Consider the following 24,145-nt stretch of genomic DNA (forward strand, 5'->3'; position numbering starts at 1 on the left):
CTTTCCTAAGTATTCTTTCTCTCAGTTGAACCAGGATCGGACATCAGGGAGCCTATACACCCTCACAAGAAATGAGAAGGTAGTAAAATACTTAACAAAATGTTTCAGCCATCAGGGGAATGCAAATTAAAACTATGTTGAGAATCCATCTCATTCCTGTCAGAATGGCTACGATCATGAAAACAAATGACCATAAATGCTGGTGAGGATACAGAAAAAGAGGAACCCTTCTACACTGTTGGTGGGAATGCAATCTGGTCCAGCCATTGTGGCAATCAGTGTGGAGGTCCGTGAGACAGCTAAAAATAGATTTATCATATGACCCAGCTATACCACCACCATGTTTATTGATGCTGTATTCACAATAGCTAGGAAATGGAACCAGCTTGGATGTCCCTCAACTGATAAACAGATAATAAAGATGTGGTAAATTTATACAATGCAGTTCTATTCAATATTAAAGAAAAATGAAATTATTAAATGTGCAGAAAAATGGATGGATCTGGAAAGGATTATACTTAAGTGAGGTAACCCAGGCCCAGAAAGCCAAACGTCACATGTTCTCTCTCACATGCGGATTCTAGCTATAAATATTTGGACTTCTATGTAAGTTGGAATAAAACTCAGTAGTAGAGGCCAGTCAGCTAGGAAGGGGATATAAAGGAATAGAGAACCGGGCGTGGTGGCACACGCCTTTAATCCCAGCACTTGGGAGGCAGAGGTAGGAGGATCACCATGAGTTCAAGGCCACCCTGAAACTACATAATGAATTCCAGGTCAGCCTGGGCTAGAGGGAGACCCTACCTCGAGAAACAAAATCAATCAATCAATCAATCAATAAATAAATAAAGGGAATAGAAAGGGAGGGAAGAGGGGGTCTTAAGAGGCTGGTGTTGTATACATGTAAGTAGAACAGATTACTGGTGGAGGATAGGCCTAAATGTGGTCAGCAAAAGCGACTGAGTAAAAAAAAGGTGGGAGGAGAGCTCATCAAAATCTAGGAGGGTATGAATAAATTATATCAAAACCTACTCTGTTGGACAGTTGTGGCACCTAGAAGCCATAGATTGTTACTAGATAATGTTCAGTGCCAGGGAAGGGAGGTCCTTGATGCCCCCAAAACATTACAAGCCATGGCTGAGGCCCTTGGTTTCCCACCAGGAATAGATAGATGGTTAGACCCTACTGGTGAAGACTCCACAAACTTGAATTTTGCAGCTCACTGAGAAACCCTGCTGAAGCTGAGCTGAAAACATCTCCTGTGTAGACCAACTGACAGAAAACCAGAAAAAGCTATACTGCGTGCAGTTCCATGGGAGAGAAATCACCAGGAGAGAGAAACAACAATGGACACTATAAGCCTTAAATTTGGCCAGCCAGGCCAAATGATCCAATAGGTATAACAGTGGCATGTCTGTCATGGTAGAAACCAACCGTCCTCTAACTGGACTGAAGGCCCGCTCCACAGGAGGGAATACATGCCTGATACTGAAAACCTCTGATGGGGGAAGTCATGAGCCCTAGGGGTGTAACATCAACTGGTGTCTGCATAAAAGCATATACTATGTTCACCAAACTGTCCAGTAAGCACTTTTCTTATGTTCTTACCCATATATTTATGCCACTCTCACTTTTGGTTAGAAAAGCTTTTTTTACAGATGGCAGTGAAAACCTTGGGATGACTCAGAAGGCATCATGGTGCTGAGAAGGGTGACAGAGTGCTCAGCACTGAAATATCTCTATCACACCTTCCAAGGCTCAAGGTCCATACCAGAAAGAATCTAAGAGCCAAAGGAAAGGTAGGACTCCTTGTAATGTGCTCCGCCAGACACAAAATGGCCTGGATATCCATGACTTCACAGTGCCTGATACTACCTACATAAGACCATCATCATAGAAGGAAAAGTAATGACATCAAAATAAAAGAGACTGACTGGGAGTGGGAAGAGGGAGGGAATGACCATGGTTTACTGTCTTATTGTCTACAATTATGGAAGCTGTCAATTAAAAAAAAACTGTAATAATTTTATGTAGTATACTACTTATCAAGCAAGAAGTCACAAAAGTCTTTTCACAGAATATAGGCCTCAAGACACAGCACAGGGCTAGAGTTGGCTTAGTGGTCAACACGCTTGCCTTGAGCCAAAACACCGAGGTTCATTTCCCCAGGACCCATGTAAGCAGCAAGATGCACAAGGTAGCACACGCATCTGCAGTTCGTTTGCAATGGGTGTAGGCCCACCGTGCCCACTGCTTCTCTTTCTGCCTCTCTCTCTCAAATATAAATAAACAAATCAGCTAATAACTAAATGAACACATGGCAGAACAATTGAGATAAAAATCAAACAATACTACATGCCAGGAATGTGGTTCCACAGTAGAGAGCTTGCCTAAACAGCTCCTGGCCCAGGACCCAATCCCCAGCACTGCAAAAAAGATAAAATAGAACAAGCAATTTCCAACTGACTGGCATGATAAGGAAGAAAAATATTATGCACTACTCCAAATTTCCTTTCCTTCCCTTCTCCTTCCTCTTTCCTTTCCTTTCCTTTTTGAGGCAAAGTCTCATGCTCTTAGCATAAGCTGGCAGAAAACTCACTAGGTAACCCAGGCAGGCTTCCAACACCTGGCAATTCCTTGCTTCAACCTCTTGAGTACTGGCTGGAATTACAGATAACAGGCATGAACTGCCACATCCAACTTAAAACTTCTTTCTATAAACAAATATGTGTTTTCTTTCTTTTCTTTTCTTGTATACAAAGTCTTGTGATATATATATATACACATACATACATACATACATACATACATCTGTCCCTAGCTGGCCTGGAACTTGCTATGTTGATCAGACTGGCCTTGAACTTGGGGTAGTCCTCTTGCCTCTTTAACGTTTTTCTTTTTTCTTTTTTTTGGTGTTTCGAGATAGGGTCTCACTCTAGCCCAGGCTGACCTGGAATTCACTATGGAGTCTCAGGGTGGCCTCAAACTCAAGGCAATCCTCCTACCTCTGCCTCCCGAGTGCTGGGATTAAAGGTGTGCACCACCACGACTGGCTGCCTCTTTAAATTTTGGGATTATAGGCACACCCCAACTCCAGCAATATATGCCATTTCAAAGTAGACAGAATCTAGTTCCAAAAGTTCTAACTACCCCTCTAAGTGTCTAAATCACCAAACAAAAGTAAAAAACACAATTACATGGCCAGGCATGGTGGCATGGTACATTTAATCCCAGCACTTGGGAGTTGGGAGACAAAGGTAGGAGTGAATTCTACACTAGCCTGAGACTACATAGTGAATTCCAGGTCAGCTCTAAACTACCTCAAAAAAAAAAAAAAAAAAAAAAAAAGCCAGGTATAATGGTGAATGCCTTTAATTCCAGCACTCAGGAGGCAGAGGTAGGATTGCCAACAGTGAGTTGAAGACCATCCTGAGACTACATAGTTAGTTCCAGATCACTGGGCCAGAATGTGACCCTAACTTGAAAAACAAACAAAAAGGTACTACAGCCAGGCATGGTGGTGCACGCCTTCAATCCCAGCACTCAGGAGGCAGAGGTAGGAGGATCACTGTGAGTTTGAGGCCACCCTGAGAATACATAAAGTGAGACTCTACCTTGAAAAAAACAAAAAAAAGGTACTTTAGAGGATCACTGTAAGTGAGGCCAGCCTGAAACTACAGAATGAGTTCAGCCATGTCAGCCAAAGCTAGAGTAAGACCCTACTTTGAATTTAAAAAAAAAAAAAAATTGGAGCCAGGTGTGGTGACACACGCCTTTAATCCCAGCACTCAGGAGGCAGAGGTTGGAGGATCACCCATTGGGAGTTTGAGATCACCCAGAGACTACATAATGAATTCCAGGTCAGCCTGGGCTAGAGCAAGACCCTACCTTAAAAAAAAAAAAAAAAAAAAAACACGGGACTAGGGAGATGGTTCAGTGGTTGAAGGCGTTTGCTCACAAAGCCTGCCGGTTCATGTTGATTCTTCAGCACACAAAGTGGTACATGCATGTGGAGTCTGTTTGCAGTGGCAATGAGGCACTGGCTTGCCCATTCTCTCTATCTCTAATATATAAATATATGTTACAAAAAATATTCAATGTATATAAAAAGTTAAGTTGGGGAAGAGATTAAGTAAAGGAAGGGTGGTGGAAGGTTAATCAAAATTTAAGAGTCAGTTGGAGAGATGGCTTAGTGGTTAAGGCACTTGTCTGCCAAGCCTACAGACCCATGTTCAACTCTCCAGATCCCACGTAAGCAAGATGCACAAAGGTGAGCCAAACACAGGTCGCACATGCCCACTAGGTGGTGCAAGCATCTGAAGTTTAATTGCAGTGGCTGAGGCCATGGCATGCCAATTCTCTCTCTTAAAAAAAAAAGATGAATAATCTGTATGGAAACCCACTTTTTAAGACATTGGTACACCTAGAAGCCAAAGATTATTACTAGAAAAATTTCAGTGTCAGGGATTGTGTACCTCCCAATGAGTTACTGGCCAGGGAGGTCCCTGATGCCCATAAAACATTACAGGCCATTGCCAAGGCTCTTGGTTTCCCACCAGGAATAAATGAAAAGACCCTATTGCTGAAGACTCTGCATGCTTGGGCTACAGGATCACTGACAAATCTTGTTGGGGCTGAGCTGAAAACATCCTCCCTGTAGACCAGCTGACAAAAAAAGAAGGGAAAGATGATGACATCAAACTAAAAGAGAAACTGACTAAGAGGGGGAGAGGGTATGATGGACAGTGGATTTGTGAAGAGGAAAGTGGGGGCAGGGAGGGTTTTATGGTTTATTTTCTGTAATTATGAAAATTGTCAATAAAAAAAAAGTTAAATAGGCCAGGCGTAGTGGTGCATGTCTTTAATTCCAACACTCGGGAGGCAGAGGTAGGAGGATCGCCATGAGTTCAAGGCCATCCTGAGACTACGTAGTGAGTTCCAGGTCAACCTGGACTAATGTGAAATCCTACCTCAAGAATACAAAAAAAAGTTATACAAATTAATGGGATAATCTTTTATGAAAAAGATTTCATTTTACACTATGAGATTTACTATTTAAGCGTTTTTATATCTTCATGTAAGACTTACACTGTTGTTATAAATATATTATGTTAAAGGGAATTAATTATTTCTTCATCATTTTAAACTGACCATCCATGCAGGTTAGGAGCTGGGCTACAATTCTTCGTTCCATATCTTTTGAAGCAACTTCTCTTTTGGGAGTAATAGCATCAATTTCATCAATGAAAACAATACAGGGTGCATTTGACTAGAAATAAAAAGAAATCACAAAAGGATGACTATAAATACATTCCCTATATTTTACTCATAAAAGTTTTAAATTTTTCATAATTTAAAGCTCAAAATTGAAGAGATTTCTCAGTGCCTAAGGCGCTTGCTTGCAAAACCTGATGGCCCAGGTTCAACTTCCAGTGCCCATATAAATCCGTGAGACAAAGTAGCACATGCATCTGGAGTTCATTTGCAAGGGCAGGAGCCCTTGATGCGCATCTGTGCATAAATGAAAGATAAACACCAGACCTCCCAGTTCCCAGGCTCCCGGTTCCCCTGCAACTGGGGCAGGGCAGCTAGGACCCGGCCTGGACTCCCGGTTCCTGGTTCCCCAACTCCCAATTCCCCTGCGCTGGCGAGGGCATGCAAGGCAGTGAGAAGATAACCACCCCTTGTACAGCAGCCAGGGCCCAGGTGAAATCACAAAGGAACTGGCCAGGTGAGCAAGTGTGCTGCTTCCATGACAAGCCTGGCAACCAGTTCCAGGGTGATGGAGACAGATACTGAAGACACTCAAACACACCAAAGCAGAAATGCAGAAGCTGCTGAGGGCTCAACACCAAAGTAAACTTAAAACACACCCACCCTGGCTCAGGGAACTTGACAGAAGAGGGAGCGGAAAGAAGGTAAGAGCCACAGAGTAGAAGGGAATGTCCACAGGCCTTGCCCCCTCCACCGTGACTGACTGCTGCTCTCACATCTCACAGCCCACAACCCCTGGGTGGATGGGGGCTGGGAGGAAGAAAATGATGGCACCAACACATGATATGCCCATACAAAGTTTCTATGAAATAAAAACGTAATTATTAAAAATAAAAAACGCTTTAGGGCTGGAGTTGGCTTAGCAGTTTAAAGTGCTTGATTGTGAATCCAACAGAGCCAGGTTATGATAACCCATCCCCACATAAGCTAGATATACAAGGTGGCGCATGCATCTGGAGTTCATTTGCAGTGGATGGAGGACCTGGTACACCCATCCTTTCTCTTTCTATCTCTCTCTGCCTCTTTCTCTGTCGCTCTCACATAAATGAATGAAATGAACTAAATCTTAAAAAAAAAAAAAAAAAAAGACTGTTACTATATACCTAGAGAATTCCTTAAAAATAATACAAAAAGTAAACGACCATTTTAAAAAAGACAAACACTAATGATAGAACCTCCTGTTATTAACTGGGGAAATACAGCTTTAAAATTTTTAATTTTTTGTTGTTTTTATATTTTTTACTTATTTGAGAGAAAGAGCAAAAGCATGGGTGCACCAGGGCCTCCAGCCACTGAAAATGAACTACAGACACATGCACCACCTCGTATATCTGGCTTATGTGGGTCCTGGGGAATTGAACCTGGGTCCTTAGGCTTTGCAGGCAAGCACCTTAACTGCTAAGTCAAGTCTCCGGCCTAGCTTTTTTTTTTTTTTTTTTTTTTTTTGGTTTTTCGAGGTAGGGTCTCACTCTGATCCAGGCTGACCTGGAATTAACTCTGTCATCTCAGGGTGGCCTTGAACTCATGGCAATCCTCCTACCTCTGCCTCCCGAGTGCTGGGATTAAAGGCGTGCGCCACCACGCCCGGCTTTTTTTTTTTTTTTTTTTAATGTATTTATTTGAGAGAGAAAGAGGCAAATAGAAAGAAAGACTGGGCATGACAGGGCCTCCACACACTGCAAACGAACTCCCCACACATGTACCCCCTTGTGCATCTGGCTTATATGGGTCTTGGGGAATCAAACTCGTGTCCTTATACTTCACAGGCAAAGCCTGCTAAGCCATATCCCCAGCCCCATTTTACTAATATTTTATTTTTATTTATTTGGGAGAGGAAAAAGGCAGATGTTCATACCCATATATTAATGCTACTCTCACTTTTAGTTAGAGAAGCTTCTCTTTTCAGATGGTAGTGACTTTGGGATGACCCAGAAGGCATCATGGTGCTGAGAAGAAGTGACAGAGGAGTGCTCAGCACTGCAATGTCTCTATCACACCTTCCAAGGCTCAGGGTCCATGCAGAAGAGGTGGCAGAAAGAATGTAACAGCCAAAGGAAGGGTAGGACTCCTTACAGTGTGCTCCTCTAGACACAAAATGGCCTGGATATATCCATGACCTCACAGTGCCTGACACTACCTACACAAGACCATCATAATAGGAGGAAAAGATGATGACATCAAAATAAAAGAGAGACTGATTGAGATGGGGAGGGGATATGATGGAGAATAGAGTTTCAAAGGGCAAAGTAGGGGAGGAAGGGAATTACCATGGGATAGTGTTTATAATCATGGATGTTGTCAAGAAAAAATAAATTAATTTTTTTAAAAAAGAACAAAGATTAAAGAAAATATAGAAGAGCTGGGTTTGAATTTCATGGGATTTTTACAGTGTTTCTCTCAAGCTGCTAATTTCATTACTTCAGAGACTCATTGCACAAGTTTCTTAAAAAGCAAAATTAACAATAACAAGCTGAGCATGGTGACACATGCCCTTAGTCCCAGCATCAGGAGGCAGAAGTAGGAGGATGACTGTGAATTGGACACTAGCCTAAGATGACTTACTGAATTCTAGGTCAGACTGGGCTAGAGCGAGAACCTACCTCATTTAAAATAAATAAATAAATAAATAAAAATCACAAATGTTGCTGGGCTCAATGTTGCTCAGGTTCAATTCCCCAGAACCCACATAAGCCAGATACACAAGGTGGCGCATGCACCAGGAGTTCATTTACCATGGCTAGAGGCCCTGATGCACCCATTCTCTTTCCTTTCATTCATATAAATAAATAAGTAGGCAATTTTTAAGTGGATAAAATGAGATGAATGTGGTAGTTCGTACATTAATACTAAGCACTCAGGAGCCTGAAGCAGTAAGACTGCCATGAGCTCAGGTCCAGCCTGGACTCCAGTCAGTGCTAGGCTGGGTTGGGCTACAGAGTGAGATCCTTTCTCAAAAATTCAGGAAGACACCGGGCGTGGTGGCGCACGCCTTTAGTCCCAGCACTCGGGAGGCAGAGGTAGGAGGATCGCCGTGAGTTCGAGGCCACCCTGAGACTACATAGTGAATTCCAGGTCAGCCTGAGCCAGAGTGAGACCCTACCTCGAAAAACCAGAAAAAAAAAAAAAAAAATTCAGGAAGGCTAAAATGGTTAATTAAGCTTTTGTAGCATACATTTTATGACCAAAACCAGAGAGAGAGAGAGAGAGAGATAAAGGTAATAAGTGAAATGAAAAATGTAAAGGAAAATATCTAGATTTACAATCTTAATCATTCTTAGTTATTCCATAGTTAGAAGTGACACTAATGAATCTAAAAGTCAGACTCAGCCTGGCTAAGACATCTCAAAGCCACACTAAGGGCAGGCATTTGCTCCATCATTAACGGCCCCTTCCCAATCCTTCTCCTGACAATGTTTGTAAACAGCGTTTATGACGCCTGGGTCTGTTAATAACACATCAAAGGTCTCATAAAGGAAGTGCATTACTATTTGTCAGTGACCTGGAAAATGGATCAGGGAAGAAAGATGAGTGCTGATAGCCACAATTAGCTTATGGAGGAAAGAAGTTTTCAGAAAAGATCCTCCTCATTTGATTTGACCTCTTTGTTCCCTGAGGAACAGTACTTTACTGCACTTACTTACATTAGAGAAGAGGTGCCCAGGGAAGGGGGTACAATGCCATCTATTTACTGAACCCCTCCTGTCAGTCATTATACTGGCTTAATATTGGGGTGGGGATTTACACATTTACATTTATATTTTCCCATGGCTGGGAAGAGTGAGAGGGAGCGACCCTGGCAGGGCAGGGAGCAGACAAGGCACCAAGCGGAGAAGGTGAGGAAAACAGGATGAACCACCAATCCCACCCCCCACCCCCACCCCGCAGCAGAGCGCAGGAATGCCACAGTACTCCTGTGAAGATCAGAAGACAAACTCCAGGTGTCTGGATTCTCCTTTCTTTGAGACAGGGTCTCTATTGTTTGGCTGTTAGGAAGCAAGTGTGGCTGGTTGGCAAGTTTCCAGATTCTCCTGGCTCTGACGCCCCACTGCCATAGGCATGTTGGGATCACAGACTGTGCCAGTTTGCTTCTGGTTTTATAGGGTTAGTGGGAAGGATCGTCAGACTGGCATGACAGCAAGCACGCACCTTTCTTTATCTGCTGAGCCATCTCCCCAGACCAAAAATACTTCTTCTTTTCTTTTTTATTTTATTTTTATTTATCAGAGTCAGAGAGAGAAAGGGAGGGAGAGGGAGAATGGGTGGCCCCTTCTGCATTTGGCTAATATGGGTCCTGGGGAATTGAACCTGGGTCCTTTGGCTTTGCAGCAAGCTCTTTAACTGCTAAGCCATCCCTCCAGACCTCTTTGCTTTTTTTTTTTTTTTTTTTTTTGGTGATAGAGTCTCATGTAGCAAAATCTGGCTTTGAACTTGCTATGTAGACAAAGTTGGCCTTGAATTTCCTGATCCTCCTGAGGCACCTTCCCAAGTGCTGAGATTAAAGGTATGAGCCACTGTTTGGTTATATTTTTCTAATTTCATGTTACTTTTCAGCAGTTATATTGGCCATGTTTATCTATACTTTGGATGCAAATAAAGACATAAAATTAAACTGACTACAGGGATGTATACTTGTAATTCTAGTACTGGAAAGGTAGAGGGAGACAGACCAGAAGTTCAAGGTCATACTCTGTTTCATACCAAATTTGAGATTAGCTTGAACTACATATAAAACTCTATCCTAAGTAAATAAAGGCTGCAGGCAGTAGTCTAGTTACCTCCCAGCATGCGGTTCTCTTACAGTATACTCAATAAACCACTTTTATTAAAACTAAACAAAGACATAAAGTTAAGTTTCCACCACTTCTCACTTTTGCAGTGATGGTTCAGGTCTGCTCTAGTGCACATGATGCCATGGCTAATATTTATAGAGCTAGTGCACACAATGTCAAATGCCGTAAGAATTCTCTCTGCTGGGAACGGTGTGGTATGCCTGTAATCCCAGTACTTGGGAGGCTGAGGCAAAGGAATTGCTTGGCTAGGAGTTCAAAGTAATAGAGGGCTATATAGGGAGACCCCATTAAAAAAAAAAAAAAAAAAATCAAGCCAACAAGTGGGAGACTACATAGTGAATTCCAGGTCAGCCTTAGCTAGAGTGAGACCCTACCTCGAAAACCCAACCAACCAACCAAACAAACAAACAAACAAAAAGCAGGGCATGGTGGGATATGCCTTTAATCCCAACACTCAGAAGCCAGAAGTAGGAGGATCACTATGAATTCCAGACCACCCCTGAGACTCCATAGTGAATCCCAGGTCAGCCTGGGCTAGAGTGAGACTCTACCTCGAAAAGCAAAAAAAAAACAAAAAATGGGGGCCAGGCATGATGGTACATGCCTTTAATCCCAGCATTCAGGAGGCACAGGTAGGTGGACAGCCTTAAATTCAAGGCCACCCTGGGGCTACATAGTGAATTTCAGGTTATCCTGGGCTAGAGCAAGAAACTACCTCAAAAAACAAACAAACAAAAAAAGGTATATTTAACTACTCAATGCCCCATGATATGAGATTTGTGTGTTATCATCATCCCAATTTACTACTAAGAAACTAAGGATAGAGTGGTGAAGTTTCTTCTCCAATATGATAATATGATAAAACTGGTATACATTTTCTTAACAAAGCAAACATTTAGCCACCAAACTATGATGAAGATAAACCTAAACTGGATTGAAATATTATCTTGAGCCAGGTGTGGTGGCACATGCCTTTAAAAAAGAAAGGAAAAGGCAGGATCTCTTACCTAAGCTTGTTGCTTGGGATAAGCTTACATTAGCCACAAGGTGGACTTACCACAGCTTGGTCAAATAACTCCCTGAGCTTTTGCTCAGACTCTCCAGAAACTCCGGATACAATCTCTGGAGCAGCCACTTTCAAAATTGGCAGGTCAAGTTCCTGTGTACAAATAAAGAAAAGAATAAAAGAATGATCAAATTAATTTCTTTTTGGTTTTCCAAGGTAGGCTCTCACTCTAGCCCAGGCTGACCTGGAATTCACTATGTAATCTCAGGGTGACCTTAAACTCATGGTGATTCTCCTACCTCTGCCTCCCAAGTACTGGGATTAAAGGCATGTGCCACAATATCTGGCTTTTTTTACTTTTTGTGTGTATGTGCGTGATTTTTGAGGTAGGGTCTCACTCTATTCAGGCTGACCTGGAATTCACTATATAGTTTCAGGGTTGCCTGGAATTCATGGTGACCCTTCTACGTCTGCCTACCCAGTGCTAGGATTACAGGTGTGCACCACCATGCCCGGTTCTAATTTTTTATTAACATTTATTTCTTTCAAAAAGAGAGAGAGAGAAGAGATAATGGTTATACCAGGACTTCAAGTCACTGCAAACAAACTCCAGACACAAACGACACCTTGTGCAACTGGCTCACGTGGGTCCTGGGGAATTGAACCTGAGACCTTTGGCTTTGCAGGCTAGCACATTAACTGCTAGGCCATTCCTCCAGCCCTAAATTTTAATTTTGTTTTCTTGTTTGCTTTGTTTTTCGAGGTCGTGTTTCACTCTAGCTCAGGCTGACCTGGAATTCCCTATGAAGTCTCAGGCTGGCTTCAAATTCATGGCGATCCTCCTACCTCTGCCTTACAAGTGCTGGAATTTATTTTTTATTTTATTTTTCTTGTTTTTTGAGGTAGGGTCTCACGCTAGCCCAGGCTGACCTGGAATTCACTATGGAGTCTCAGGGTAGCCTCCAACTCACAGCAATCCTCCTACCTCTGCCTCCCAAGTGCTGGAATTAAAGGTGTGTGCCACCATGCCCTGCCCAAATTTTGAATTTTAACCTCCCAATTTTTTATTTATCTAATCTATCCAGCCAAAATTACATTTTTGAAATGATCAATTTCCCAAGGAACTTCATGTCTGTGTGAGCCCAATGAAAAACACTGCTTAGGTGAGAGGGATTAGCTTGGTGAACAAGGCCCTGCATTTGGTCCCTAGCTATGGACTGGAGATAAGGAGATGGCTCAAGTAGATAAAAAACATATACCACAAAAGGGTGAGTATCATGAATTCAGAACCCATGTAAACCCCAGATACATAAGGCTGGAGAGATGGCTTAACGGTTAAGGCGCTTGCCTGAGAAGCCTAAGGACCCAGGTTCAATTCCCCAGTACCTATGTAAAGCCAGATGCATAATGTGACACATGTGCCTGAAGTTTGTTGGCAGTGGCTAGAGGCACTGGTGTGCCCATTCTCTCAAGCCCTCTATTTGCCTTCTTCTCTCTCTCTCAAATAAATAAATTAAAAAAAAAAAAAAAAAAAAAAAAAACAGAAAAAAGCCCAGGCTGGAGGGATTGCTTAGTAAAGAGCTTGCCTACAAAGCCAAAGGACCCAGGTTCAATTCCCCAGAACCCACATGAAGCCAGACACACAAGGTGGTGCATTTATCTGGAGTTTGTTTGCAGTGGCTGGAGGCCCTGGTGTTCCCATTCTTTCTCTGCCTCTCTCTCGCTGTATCTCAAATAAATAAGTAAATAATAATTAATAATAATAATAATAATGACAATCTGATGGATGTGCCCCTATGGTGAGGTGGGAGGTAGAGATGGAGGAATTGCACACTATCTCACAGACCAACTACCCTGGTGAATGGAGCAGGAACAGCCAGCAGAGCCTGCATCAAACAAGGAGTGACCCGACTGTCATCCTTTCATCTCTACATGTGCACTAGGACAAGTGGATGCACACACGAACACATATGCACACATACATGCTCCTACCACCAAGAACGTATGGACTGAGGGAGGCAGAGCCATTTTCTTCAGTGGTATAGCTACTGACAGCAATCCCAATTAAACTCATTGGATCCCACCTAAAAAAAGACATAAAAGCCAGGCATGGTGGTGCACACCTTTAATCCCAGCACTCGGGAGGCAGAGGTAGGAGGATCACCATGAGTTCAAAGCCACCCTGAGATTACATAGTGAATTCCAGGTCAGTCTGAGCTAGAGTGAAACCCTACCTTGAAAAACAAAACAAAACAAACAAACAAACAAACAATCAAAAAGACATAAAAGTAGAGAGTGAACTAATTAGAAGGGGTTCTGCTAGAGTTAAAGAGGGACAAGAGAGGGTAATGAGGGGTGTGAATATGATCGAAACACTATAGTTATATAGGAAAATGTCATAATGAAACCTATTATAATGTGTAATTAACATGTGCTTTAAAACACCCTCAATGCCAGACGTGGTGGCACACACTTTTAATCCCAGCAATTGAGAGGCAGAGGTAGGAGGATCACCATGAGCTAAATAAAGGCCACCCTAAAATTACAGTGAATTCCAGGTCAACCTGGACTAGAGAAAGAACCTACCTCAAAAAAGAAAAAAGGGGGGGAGGGCTAGAGAAATGGCTTAGCAGTTAAGGTGCCTGCCTGCAAAGCCAAAGGACCCAGGTTCGATTCCCCAAGACCCACATAAACTAGCTATATAAAAGTGGCACATGAATCTGAAGTTTGTTTGCTGTGGCTGGAGGCCCTAGCGCACCGATTCTTTCTTTCTCTCTCTCACTCAAATAAATAAAAATTTTTAAAAAACCTCAGGGTTGGGAGATAGCTCAGTGGTTAAAGCACTTGCTTGCAAAGCCTGCTGGGCTGGGATCAATTCCCTGGTACCCATATAAAGCCGTATGCACAAACCGGTACAAGTGTCTAGAACACATATGCAATGACAAGAAGTCCTGGTGTACCCAATACTTGATATTGGTCTATTGTTCTCCCATCGCAAATATTTAAAAAAAAAAAAAAAAAAAAAGCCGGGCAAGGTGGCACATGCCTTTATTCCCAGCACTTGGAAGGCAGAGGTAGGAGGATCACTGTGAGTTTGAGGCCACCCTACCTCAAAAACCAAAAAGAAAGCTGGGTGTGGTGATAGACCTATTTAATCCCAGCACTCAAGAGGAAGGGAGAACTGCCCTGAATTTAAAGCCTGTCTGGGACTAAAGAGTGAATTCTAGGTCAGCCTGGACTACATAACACCCTACTTCGAACAAACAAAACAAACAACAAAAAAAAAACGTTAAAACATGTCACAACAAGCAAGGACAGACAAACCTCACCCCAGCAATTGCATGTGCAAGTAACGTCTTCCCACAGCCGGGTGGCCCGTGCAGGAGAACTCCCCGAGGGGGCACAACGCCGAGGCGCTGGTACACCTCTGGGTGACGCATGTGTATGAGCATCTTGCAGACCTCCTGGAAGGGAATAAGCATACAAAACGTCTTCTTCAACCCAAGACAGAAAGAATCTAAGCAGAGCCGGGCGTGGTGGCACACGCCTTTAACCCCAGCACTTGGGAGGTAGAGGTAGTTCAAGGGCGCTCTAAGACTACATAGTGAATTCCAGGTCAGCCTAGGCTAGAGAGAGATCCTACTTCGGGGACCAAAAAACAAAACAAAACAAAAAAATCAAAGCAGAATGCAATGTTTTATCCTTTGAAGCAGAAAAATTGAGTGGACAGAACACAGGCTTTAAGGCTTATACTTGATCTTGAATCCTGACTGTGACACTTCCTGGGTAGCTTCAACAATAACGCTTCTGTACTTGTATTTCTCAAGGTGTAAAATATCTACTTAAGGCTCACCGTGGTGGCACACGTCTTTAATCCCAGTACCTGGGAGGTAGAGGTAGGAGAATGACTGTGAGTTCAAGGCCACCCTGGGACTACACAGTGAATTCCAGACCAGCCTAGGCTAGAGTAAGACCCTACTTCAAACGACCCCCCCCCCCAAAAAAAGAAAGAAACAAAGAGGCAGTTTTTGTTTGTATAAGTGGTAAGTGATACATCCATTTCAAATAAAATTCTAAATTTGAACTAACTTTTAATGTTGCATCATTGCCTCCAACATCTTCAAACTTCACACTGGAGATGTGGAAATCCAGCCCTTTGGCTTTAGCTTGTAAACAACATAAGAATTGAAAAGATTAGTGATTCCATATAAATTCAAATTAAAGCACCATTAGATAAACATTTGCCAGTATTTATTTCTGCACATGGACAGTTCCCCAAGCAAAACAGCTTCGAATGGGGTGACACCTCTCTCCAAGCATGACCACTGCCACCACGAGAATGGGTCAGACCTTTCTTTTGCAGGACGGCTTCTATTTCTCCCTCCACATCCTGAAGATCTTCTTTCTTCCTTTTGTTTCCTTTGCCCTTTGACCTACGGTTCCTTTTTGTATCACTCTCCAGAAGAGATGATTCTTTTAAATCCTGGGAGAAAAGATAAGATTTTAAATATGCCCTACTTAAAGTTACAATGCCAAGAGACTATTTCTCAGGATGACATTATGCTGCTACAGCACTGCCAACCAGTGCCAAGCTCTGCAAAAGGGTGTGGTCTGCTGGAGAAGGCCTTCTGCCCAAGACTTTAAAGCACAACTTTTATCTTAACATTTGAAAGCTTTCTTTTCATATATATGTGTTTTTTACTTGTAATTTGCAAATAGAGGAAGATAGAGAGAGAGAAAACAGGCGTGCCAGGGCCTCCAGCCACTGCAAATGAACTGCAGGCGCGTGGACCACTCTGTGTGCATCTGGCTGTATGTGGGCACTGGAGAATCTGTTAGGTTTTTCAGGCAAACATGTTAGCTGCTGATAAATCTGTCTAGCCCCTTGAAAACTTTCTTCCCAGGCTCTACCAGTTAAAATTTAATCACACACTCCCAGAACACAAGGACACAATATTTACAAATATATTTTAGACTGCTATAATGTGTTCTTTATATGTGACTGATTTTTCTCACCTCTTTCTTAAACTGAACTCAATTTAGGGCATTAATATCACCTTTAAAAATTATTTTATTTACTTATTTTTAAGAGAAGTAGAGAAGCCGGGCATGGTGGCACATGCCTTTAATCCCAGCACCCAGGAGGCAGAGGTAGGAGGATCACAATGATTCGAGCCAACCTCAGACTACATAGTGAATTCCAGGTCAGCCTTGACTACAGTAAAACTCTACTTCAGAAAAAAAAAAAAAAAAAAAAGATAGGCAGAGACAGAGAGAGAACGGATGTGCCAAAACTTCCAGCCACTACAAATGACACATAATACAGCACTTTGTGCATCTGACTTATATGGGACCTCAGGAGTAAAACCCAGGTCCTTAGGTTTCGCAAGGGAGCACCTTAACTGCTAAGCCATCACTCCAGCCCTCACCTTTAACTTTTTATTATGTCTTCCCACAATTGGTGTTTCATCTAGTTGATGCTTATCTGATAATTAATGATTAATTACATTAACTATAACTACTGACAAACCATGAAAAAGAGGGCTGGAGAGATGGCTTAGCAGTTAAGGCACTTGTCTGCAAAGCCTAAAGATCTAGGTTCAAATCGCCAGTACACACATAAGCCAGATACACAAAGTGGTGCATATACCTGGAGTTTATATGCAGTGGCTAGAGGCCCTGGTCTGCCCATTCTCTCTCTCTTCCCTTTACCTGCCCCTCTCTCTCTCTCTCTTTCAAATAAATAAATGAGAAATATTAGAAGTCATAAAAAAGAATCTACAATTCAGCATAAATATTAGTTCAGGTTCCTATAAACCATAATAATGTTTTCTGTAGACAGAGGACTAAAGGAAAGTCACTGGGGAAAAGTTCATTAATAATGTGAAAGCCTGTAATAAGCTGAGTGTGGTGGTACACACCTTTAATCCCAGCACTTGGGAGGCAGAGGTAGGAGGACTGACATGAGTTCAAGGCCATCCTAAGACTACATAGTGAATTCTAGGTCGGCATGGGCTAAAGTGAGACCCTACCTCAAGAAAAGAAGAAGAAGAGAAAGGCTGTAATGTAATCCTAACACTTAGGAGGCAGAGGCAGAAAGACCAGGACTTAAAGGTCATTCCCCATTTACAGCAAGCTGGAAGCTAGCCTGGGCTACATGAGATCCTCTCTCAAAGAAGAGCAGCAAAAATAAATAAATAAATACATAAGTAAATAAATAGGACCAGGGGAGATAGTTCAGCAGTTAAAGACAAACCCTGACGATCCAGGTTCAATTCCCCAGCACCCATATAAAGCCAGATGCAACCATGTGTAATCCCAAGGCAGCTATAACAACAGGAGGCAAAGCCAAGAGATTCCAAAGCTCACCTTAAGGGCCAGCAAGAGACCCTATCTCAGAAGAGGTGGGGCACAGGCACCTCAAATTGTCCTCTGACTACCACACACATGCAGTGGCATCCCAGGACCCCTCCACAATTAATCAATTTATAAATTAACTTAAAAACAAAAGAAACAGGGCTGGAGAGATGGCTTAGTGGTTAAGCTCTTGCCTGTGAAGCCTAAGGACCCCCAGTTTGAGGCTCGATTCCCCAAGACCCATGTAAGCCAGATGCACAAGGTGGTGCGTGCATCTGGAGTTCATTTGCAGTGGCTGGAGGCCCTGGCGCGCCCATTCTCTCCCTGTCTAGCTGCCTCATTCTCTCTCTGTCCGTCTGTCACTCTCAAATAAATAAACAATAATAAAGCTGGGCGTGGTGGCGCACGCCTTTAATCCCAGCACTTGGGAGACAGAGGTAGGAGGGTTGCCATGAGTTCAAGGCCACCCTGAGACTCCATAGTGAATTCCAGGTCATCCTGGGCTTGAGTGAGACCCTGCCTCAAAACCCAAAATAATAATAATAATAAATAATAATATTAAAAAACAAAGAAACATGCAAGGGCTGAAGAAATGGCTTAGTGGTTAAGGCACTTGCTTGTGAAGCCTAAGGACCCAGGTTTGATTCCCCAGGTCCCAAGTAAGCCAGATGCCCAAAGGTGGCACATGCATCTGGAGCTCGTCTGCAAGAGCCAGAGGCTCTGGCATGCCCACAATCTCTCTCTCTCAATCTCTCTCTGTCTCTAATAAATAAATAAAATTTTAAAAAAAGAAACAAACAACCAACCAAAAATCAATTACCCAGTAAGTTAGGTGACTGCTCACCTCAGGCCTAGAATCAATGCAGCTGAGTGAGGGCCAAACCAGTTTTCAAGGTGTCTCTCTCAGGCACCTGTCACCGCCTTGAGGAGTACAACACACATGGAAATAACCCAACTGCTAAGAGGGATACCTCAGTGTGACAGATAAACGAACAGAGCAAGTAAAGACACAGGCACCGTTTGCAGAAAAGAGCATGGGGCTAGCGCGACAGTGACAGCGGTCGTACCACGTGACCAAATTCTTCATGTAAGTTCCTGTGCTTTCTCCAAAGTACAGCATCAGTCTGGTGTTGCATACAATGAACAAGATTGTAATGTACTCCAACTACATGGGGCTAAAAGCTCGTTATGGGAATACCTGTATCTCAGATACTGGCTTCCTGTTGGTACTTTTTTGACCTGACAGGTCCAAGAAAAATTCGTCTTTCTTTCCACTTGGGGTTTTGTCAACAAACCATCCTCCAGCAGGTTCTCGGGCAGGCGGCTTCAAAGGGGTGGAGCCTGCTTGAGTAGTCAGGCATGGCATTGAAGTGGTGCCTTCTCTCTGCTCCACCTCCAGGGCACTTGAAGCACAATCAGAATTTCCTTTCCGATATAAAGTGAGTAGGGAATTGTTCATGTGATTTGCTGACTGGAAAAAAACATGATTTTAATATGTTACTCAATAGGCATTCAAGAAAAGTTCCATTACAGACATTAATGCCTTCTAAACATTTTCCTTTCAACAATTTTTCTCACATTTACAGGCAGAATTTATAGTTCACACTAAGATGACTCACAAACAAACTCATATTATTCAAAAAGTTCTATTGCCGGACGTGGTGGTGCACATCTTTGATCCTAGCACTCAGGAGGCAGAGTTAGGAGGATCCCCATGAGTTCAAAGTCACCCTAAGACTACATAGTGAATTCCAGGTCAGCCTGGGCTAGAGTGAAACCCTACTTTGAAAAACAAAAACAAAAACAAAAAACAAAGTTCCATCACTCCAGTTAATAGAAGGCCAATTCATATTTGGTTAGATAAAATTAAGAGACAACCATGAAAATGAGAGCTGGGCTGGGTGTGGTGGCACATGCCTTTAATCCCAGTACTCAGGAAGCAAAGGTTGTGAGTTCAAAAAAAAAAAAAAAAAAGGTAGGGAAGGAATTACCATGGGATATTGTTTACAGTTACGGAAGTTGTCAATTAAAAAAATTAAAATTAGGGCTGGAGAGATGGCTTAGCCTTTAAGCACTTGCTTGTGAAGCCTAAGGACCCGGGTTCAAGGCTCTATTCCCCAGGAACCACATCAGCCAGATGCACAAGGGTACACACACATCTGGAGTTCATTTCCAGTGGCTGGATGCCCTGGCGCGCGCGCTCTCTCTCTCTCTCTCTCTCTCTCTCTCTCTCTCTCTCTCTCTCTCTGCCTCTTTCTCTCTCTGTCACTTTTAAATAAGTAAATAAAAACAAAATATTTTTTTAAAATAAAAATTAAATTAAAAAAGGATCATAGTATTAAGAAGTAAAGAAATCAAAGTAGACTCATAAAATGCAGCTTACCTGCTGATCTGGGTAATCTTCCACACTGGAATCATCAGAAGAGCTTCCAATATACCTCAATTAAAAAAGAAAGAAAATGTTTAGAAGAGTCTCTCTTATGTCCTAAAAAATTACTACCTTAAACAAGTAAATATACCCAGGCAAAATATTGTGGTAGTTAAGAGTCCATGTTTTGGGATCAGAGAAACTGTTATGAAAACAAAAAAATGAGCTTAGTCAGGAATGGTAACACATGCCCTTAACCTATTACTGGTGGCAGAGGTGTGAGGATCAATTGAGTTCAATTCCAAGGCCAGCCTGGGACTGCAGTGGATCAGTCTGGGCTAGAGACCCGACCTCGAAACAAACAAACAAACAAAAATTGTACATGGTGGTGCACACCTTTTCCTCCCACTTGAGAGGCAGAGGTAGGAGGATCGAAAAACAAAACAGATAAATAAAAACATCTAGCTTAATTATTTGGAACTCCATACCTGATGTGTCATAACATTTTGTTTGGGCTTTTTGTTTTTTTGAGGTGGGGTCTCTTTCTACCCCAGGCTGACCTGGAATAAATCTGCAGACCAGTGACACTCGGAGCTCAGCATTCCTAGTGCTGGGTTTTAAAAGCATGCACCACCACACCCAGTTTTATTTTGTACACAGTTTCAATATGTTGTCCTAGCTAGCCTGGAACTGGCTAAGTAGCCTAGGCACGTTTTAAACTTTCAACAGTCCTTTTGTCTTTGTACCCCAAGAACTGGGATCTCATAGGAATTATTTACTTATTTAGTTATTATTATTTGGTTTTGGGGTTCTTTGATGTTCTTTTTTCTTATTGACAACTTCCATGATTGTAAACAATATCCCATGGTAATTCCCTCCCTCCCCCCACTTTCTCCTTTGAAACTCCATTCTCCATCATATCCCCTCCCCGTCTCAATCAGTCTCTTTTTTATTTTGATGTCATGATCTTTTCTTCCTATTATGATGGTCTTGTGTAGGTAGTGTCAGGCACTGTGAGGTCATGGATATCCAGGCCATTTTGCGTCTGGAGGAGCACATTGTAAGGAGTCCTACCCTTCCTTTGGCTCTTACATTCTTTCCACCACCTCTTCTACAATGGACCCTGAGCCTTGTAAGGTTTTTTGCATTTTTTTAATATTTATTTATCTTTATTGGAAAGTGACAGAGAAACGAGGCGGCAGACATAGAAAGAGAGAGAGAGAGAGAGAGAGAGAGAATGGGCGCACCACGGCCTCCAGCCACTGGAAACAAACTCCAGATGCATGTGCCACCTTGTACATCTGGCTTACATGGGTCCTATGGAGTTGAACCTGGGTCCTTTGGCTTAGCACTTAAGGTGCTTGCCTGAAAAGCCTAACAATCTAAGTTCAATTCCCCAGTGTCCACATAAAACCAAATGCACAAGGTGGAACATGCATCTGGAATTCACTTAGAGCAACTGGAGACCCTGACACACAGATTCTCTCTGTCGCTATCTCTCTGTTTGCAAATAAATAAATAAAACTTTTAAAAAATTAGCTATTTTATGCATACCTTTAACCCACCACTCAGGAGGAAAAGATAAGAGGATCACTGTGAACTTGAGACCAACCTAGTATTATAGAGTGAATTCCAGGTGAGCCTGGGATAGAGTAAATCCCTACCTTAAAAACAAACAAAAAGGGCTGGAAAGATAGCTTAGCAATTAAAGCACTTGCCAGTAAAACCTAAGAACCCACGTTTTCATTCTCCAGTACCCATATAAACCAGATGCATAAGGTGGTGCATATAGCTGGAGTTTGTTTGCAGTGGCTAGAGTCTCTGGCATACCCATCCTCTTTCTCTCTCTCTCTCTCTCTCTCAAATAAATAAAATATTTGGCCATGTGAGGTGGCATATGCCTTTAATCCCGGCACTTGGGAGACAGAGGTAAGAGGATCCCAGTGAGTTCAAGGCTACCCTGAGACTGCATAGTGAAGTCCAGGTCAGCCCAGACTATGAGAAATGCTACCTCGAAAAACCAAAACAGAAAAAAACAAACAAAAAGCACTTGCCTACAAAGCCTAAGGACCTAGGTTCAATTCCCCAGTACCCACATAAGCCAGATGCACAAGGTGGCTAGAGGCCCTGATGTGCCCATCCTCTCTCTCCCTTCTTTTTCTCTCTCAAATAAATATATATTTTAAAAGATAAACTCAGAAAAAGAGAGCAAGCAAGTGGTTTTAACCAGAGTAACCCTCTCACTTTCCTCACCCTCCCCCCAGTGTGATTTAAACAACAAAATTGGCACATTTTAATATATCTGCATTATGTTAGAGGGAAAAAAACAGAAATAGGGGCTAGGGAGATGGCTCAGCAGCTAAGGTGCTTAGCTGCAAAGCCTAATGAACCAAGTTTGATTCTCCAGTGCCCACATCATGCCAGACGCACATAGCACATGCATCTGGAGTCTGTGTGCAGTGGCATAAGGGCCTGTTGCACTCACTCTCTCTCTAAGTGTTTGCAAATTAATTAATTAAAAAAAAAAAGATGAGATAACTTTGTGAGAAACAAAACAAAACAAACATTTTAATACCATAAAGGGATTATAAAAAACATCTATAACCAGGAGCTAAGGAAATACTAACAGAGGCATCTGAGAAAGCCTAAGAAAGGCAGTTACACCTCAACTGACTTCTGAAGACTAAGTGGGACTTGTGAGAGGGAAATGAACATTTAAAGATACTGAAAACCACAAAGGGAAAAAAAAAGTATATCTTTAAGGAGAAGAAAGCATTCATTATGTCTACAGGAAAGAGTGGGGAGGTTTAAGGTAAGGATAATGTGTAGATATAAATGCACTACTGGCAAGAAACAGCCACTACAAGTTTGACAAATGTGAACATGACACTTTAAGGAAAAAACCATACAGGGGGCTGGAGAGATGGCTCAGTGGTTAAGGTGCTTGCCTGCAGAACCTAAAAACCTGAGTTTGATTTCCTGGTACCTAAATAAGCCAGATTCACAAGTAGTGCATATATCTGGAGTTCATTTGCAATGGTTGGAGGTCCTGGCATGCTTATTCTCTCAGTCTGTCTCTCTCTGCTTACAAATAATAAAGAAAAATATTTTTAAAAGCCAAGTGTGGTGGCACACACCTTTAATCCCAGCACTTGGGAGACAGAGGTAGGAAGATTGCCCTGAGTTTAAGGCCACCCTGGAAATACTGTGAATTCCAAGTCAGCCTTAGCTGGAGTGAGACCCTACCTCAAAAAAAAAAAAAAAAAAAAGCTGTAATACTTACTCATTTTCCTCTTCATTCTGTTTCGTTCTTTTTGCCAGATGTTCATCTTCTAATTCTGTTAGATTCTCAAGTTCTTTCTCTCTACTAATTATGCTAAATACTGAGAGGGAGAAAAACGTCATGAGCTAAAATAAATAGTTTTTTTTAATAACTGGTAACAACTCAGTTTGAATATTAAAAGATTTACCTTTTTCTACCTGAATCCTAAAAGCATTTCTTTTTCTTCGACCATAATCTATACTGGAAAAAAAAACAACACAAGAATTTTAGGAGGGGCCTGGTGATACAGGCAATAAAGCCCGAAAGCACTCTAGATAGTCTGACTGAGGCAGCTACCAGTCTTCTATAATAGGGATCCAGAGGCTGACTGAAGGAGGAGGACTCTGGCTCTAATAACTGCTCTACAAGAAAGCCAACCCTGGCCAGGCAGGATGGCACACACCCTTAATCCCAGCACCCAGGAGGCAGAGGTAGGACGATTGCCGTGAGTTCAAGGCCACCTGGGACAACATAGTGAATTCCAGGTCAGCCTGGACTAGAGTGATACCCTACCTCAAAAAACCAAACCAACCAAAAAAGAAAAAAAAAAAAGAAAGAAAAAAAAGAACCTGGAAAGGATTATACTAAGTGAGGTAACCCAGGCCCAGAAAGCCAAGCGCCACATGTTCTCTCTCATATGTGGATGCTAGCTACAGATGATTGGGCTTCTGCATGAAGATGAAAATACTTAGTAGCAGAGGCCAGTAAGTTAAAAAGGAGACATAAAGGGAAGAGAAAGGAAGGGAGGAGGATACTTAATAGGTTGATATTGTATATATGTAAGTACAATGATTGAGATGGGGAGGTAATATGATGGAGAATGGAATTTCAAAGGGGCAAGTGTGGGGGGAAGAGGGAGGGAATTTCCATGGGATATATTTTTTTATAATCATGGAAAATGCTAATAAAAATTAAAAAAAAAAGAAAAACAAAAACAAAAACAAAAACAAAAAAAGAAAGCCAACCTGGAAGGAGGGCTCCTGGGACCCACTACCAGGGTGGACAGCCAGAACATTTCAAGAACAACT

General features: G+C 42.3%; 1 protein-coding gene across 1 annotated transcript in view; it reads right to left on the bottom strand.

Moving 5' to 3' along the window:
* Nvl (nuclear VCP like) overlaps positions 1–24,145 on the bottom strand; it is a 79,394-nt gene that overhangs the window by 41,046 nt on the left and 14,203 nt on the right. The window contains exons 3-11 of the mRNA XM_045141362.1: positions 23,266–23,318; positions 23,079–23,178; positions 19,811–19,865; positions 18,626–18,898; positions 15,421–15,553; positions 15,160–15,236; positions 14,400–14,534; positions 11,122–11,223; positions 5,152–5,269 (exon numbers count right to left, since the gene is read on the bottom strand). Of these exons, the coding sequence (XP_044997297.1) occupies positions 5,152–5,269; positions 11,122–11,223; positions 14,400–14,534; positions 15,160–15,236; positions 15,421–15,553; positions 18,626–18,898; positions 19,811–19,865; positions 23,079–23,178; positions 23,266–23,318 (1,046 nt within the window). The remainder of the gene's footprint in view (positions 1–5,151; positions 5,270–11,121; positions 11,224–14,399; positions 14,535–15,159; positions 15,237–15,420; positions 15,554–18,625; positions 18,899–19,810; positions 19,866–23,078; positions 23,179–23,265; positions 23,319–24,145) is intronic.

Source organism: Jaculus jaculus, chromosome 1, assembly GCF_020740685.1.
Source record: "Jaculus jaculus isolate mJacJac1 chromosome 1, mJacJac1.mat.Y.cur, whole genome shotgun sequence".
NCBI classification, from domain to species: Eukaryota; Metazoa; Chordata; class Mammalia; order Rodentia; family Dipodidae; genus Jaculus; species Jaculus jaculus.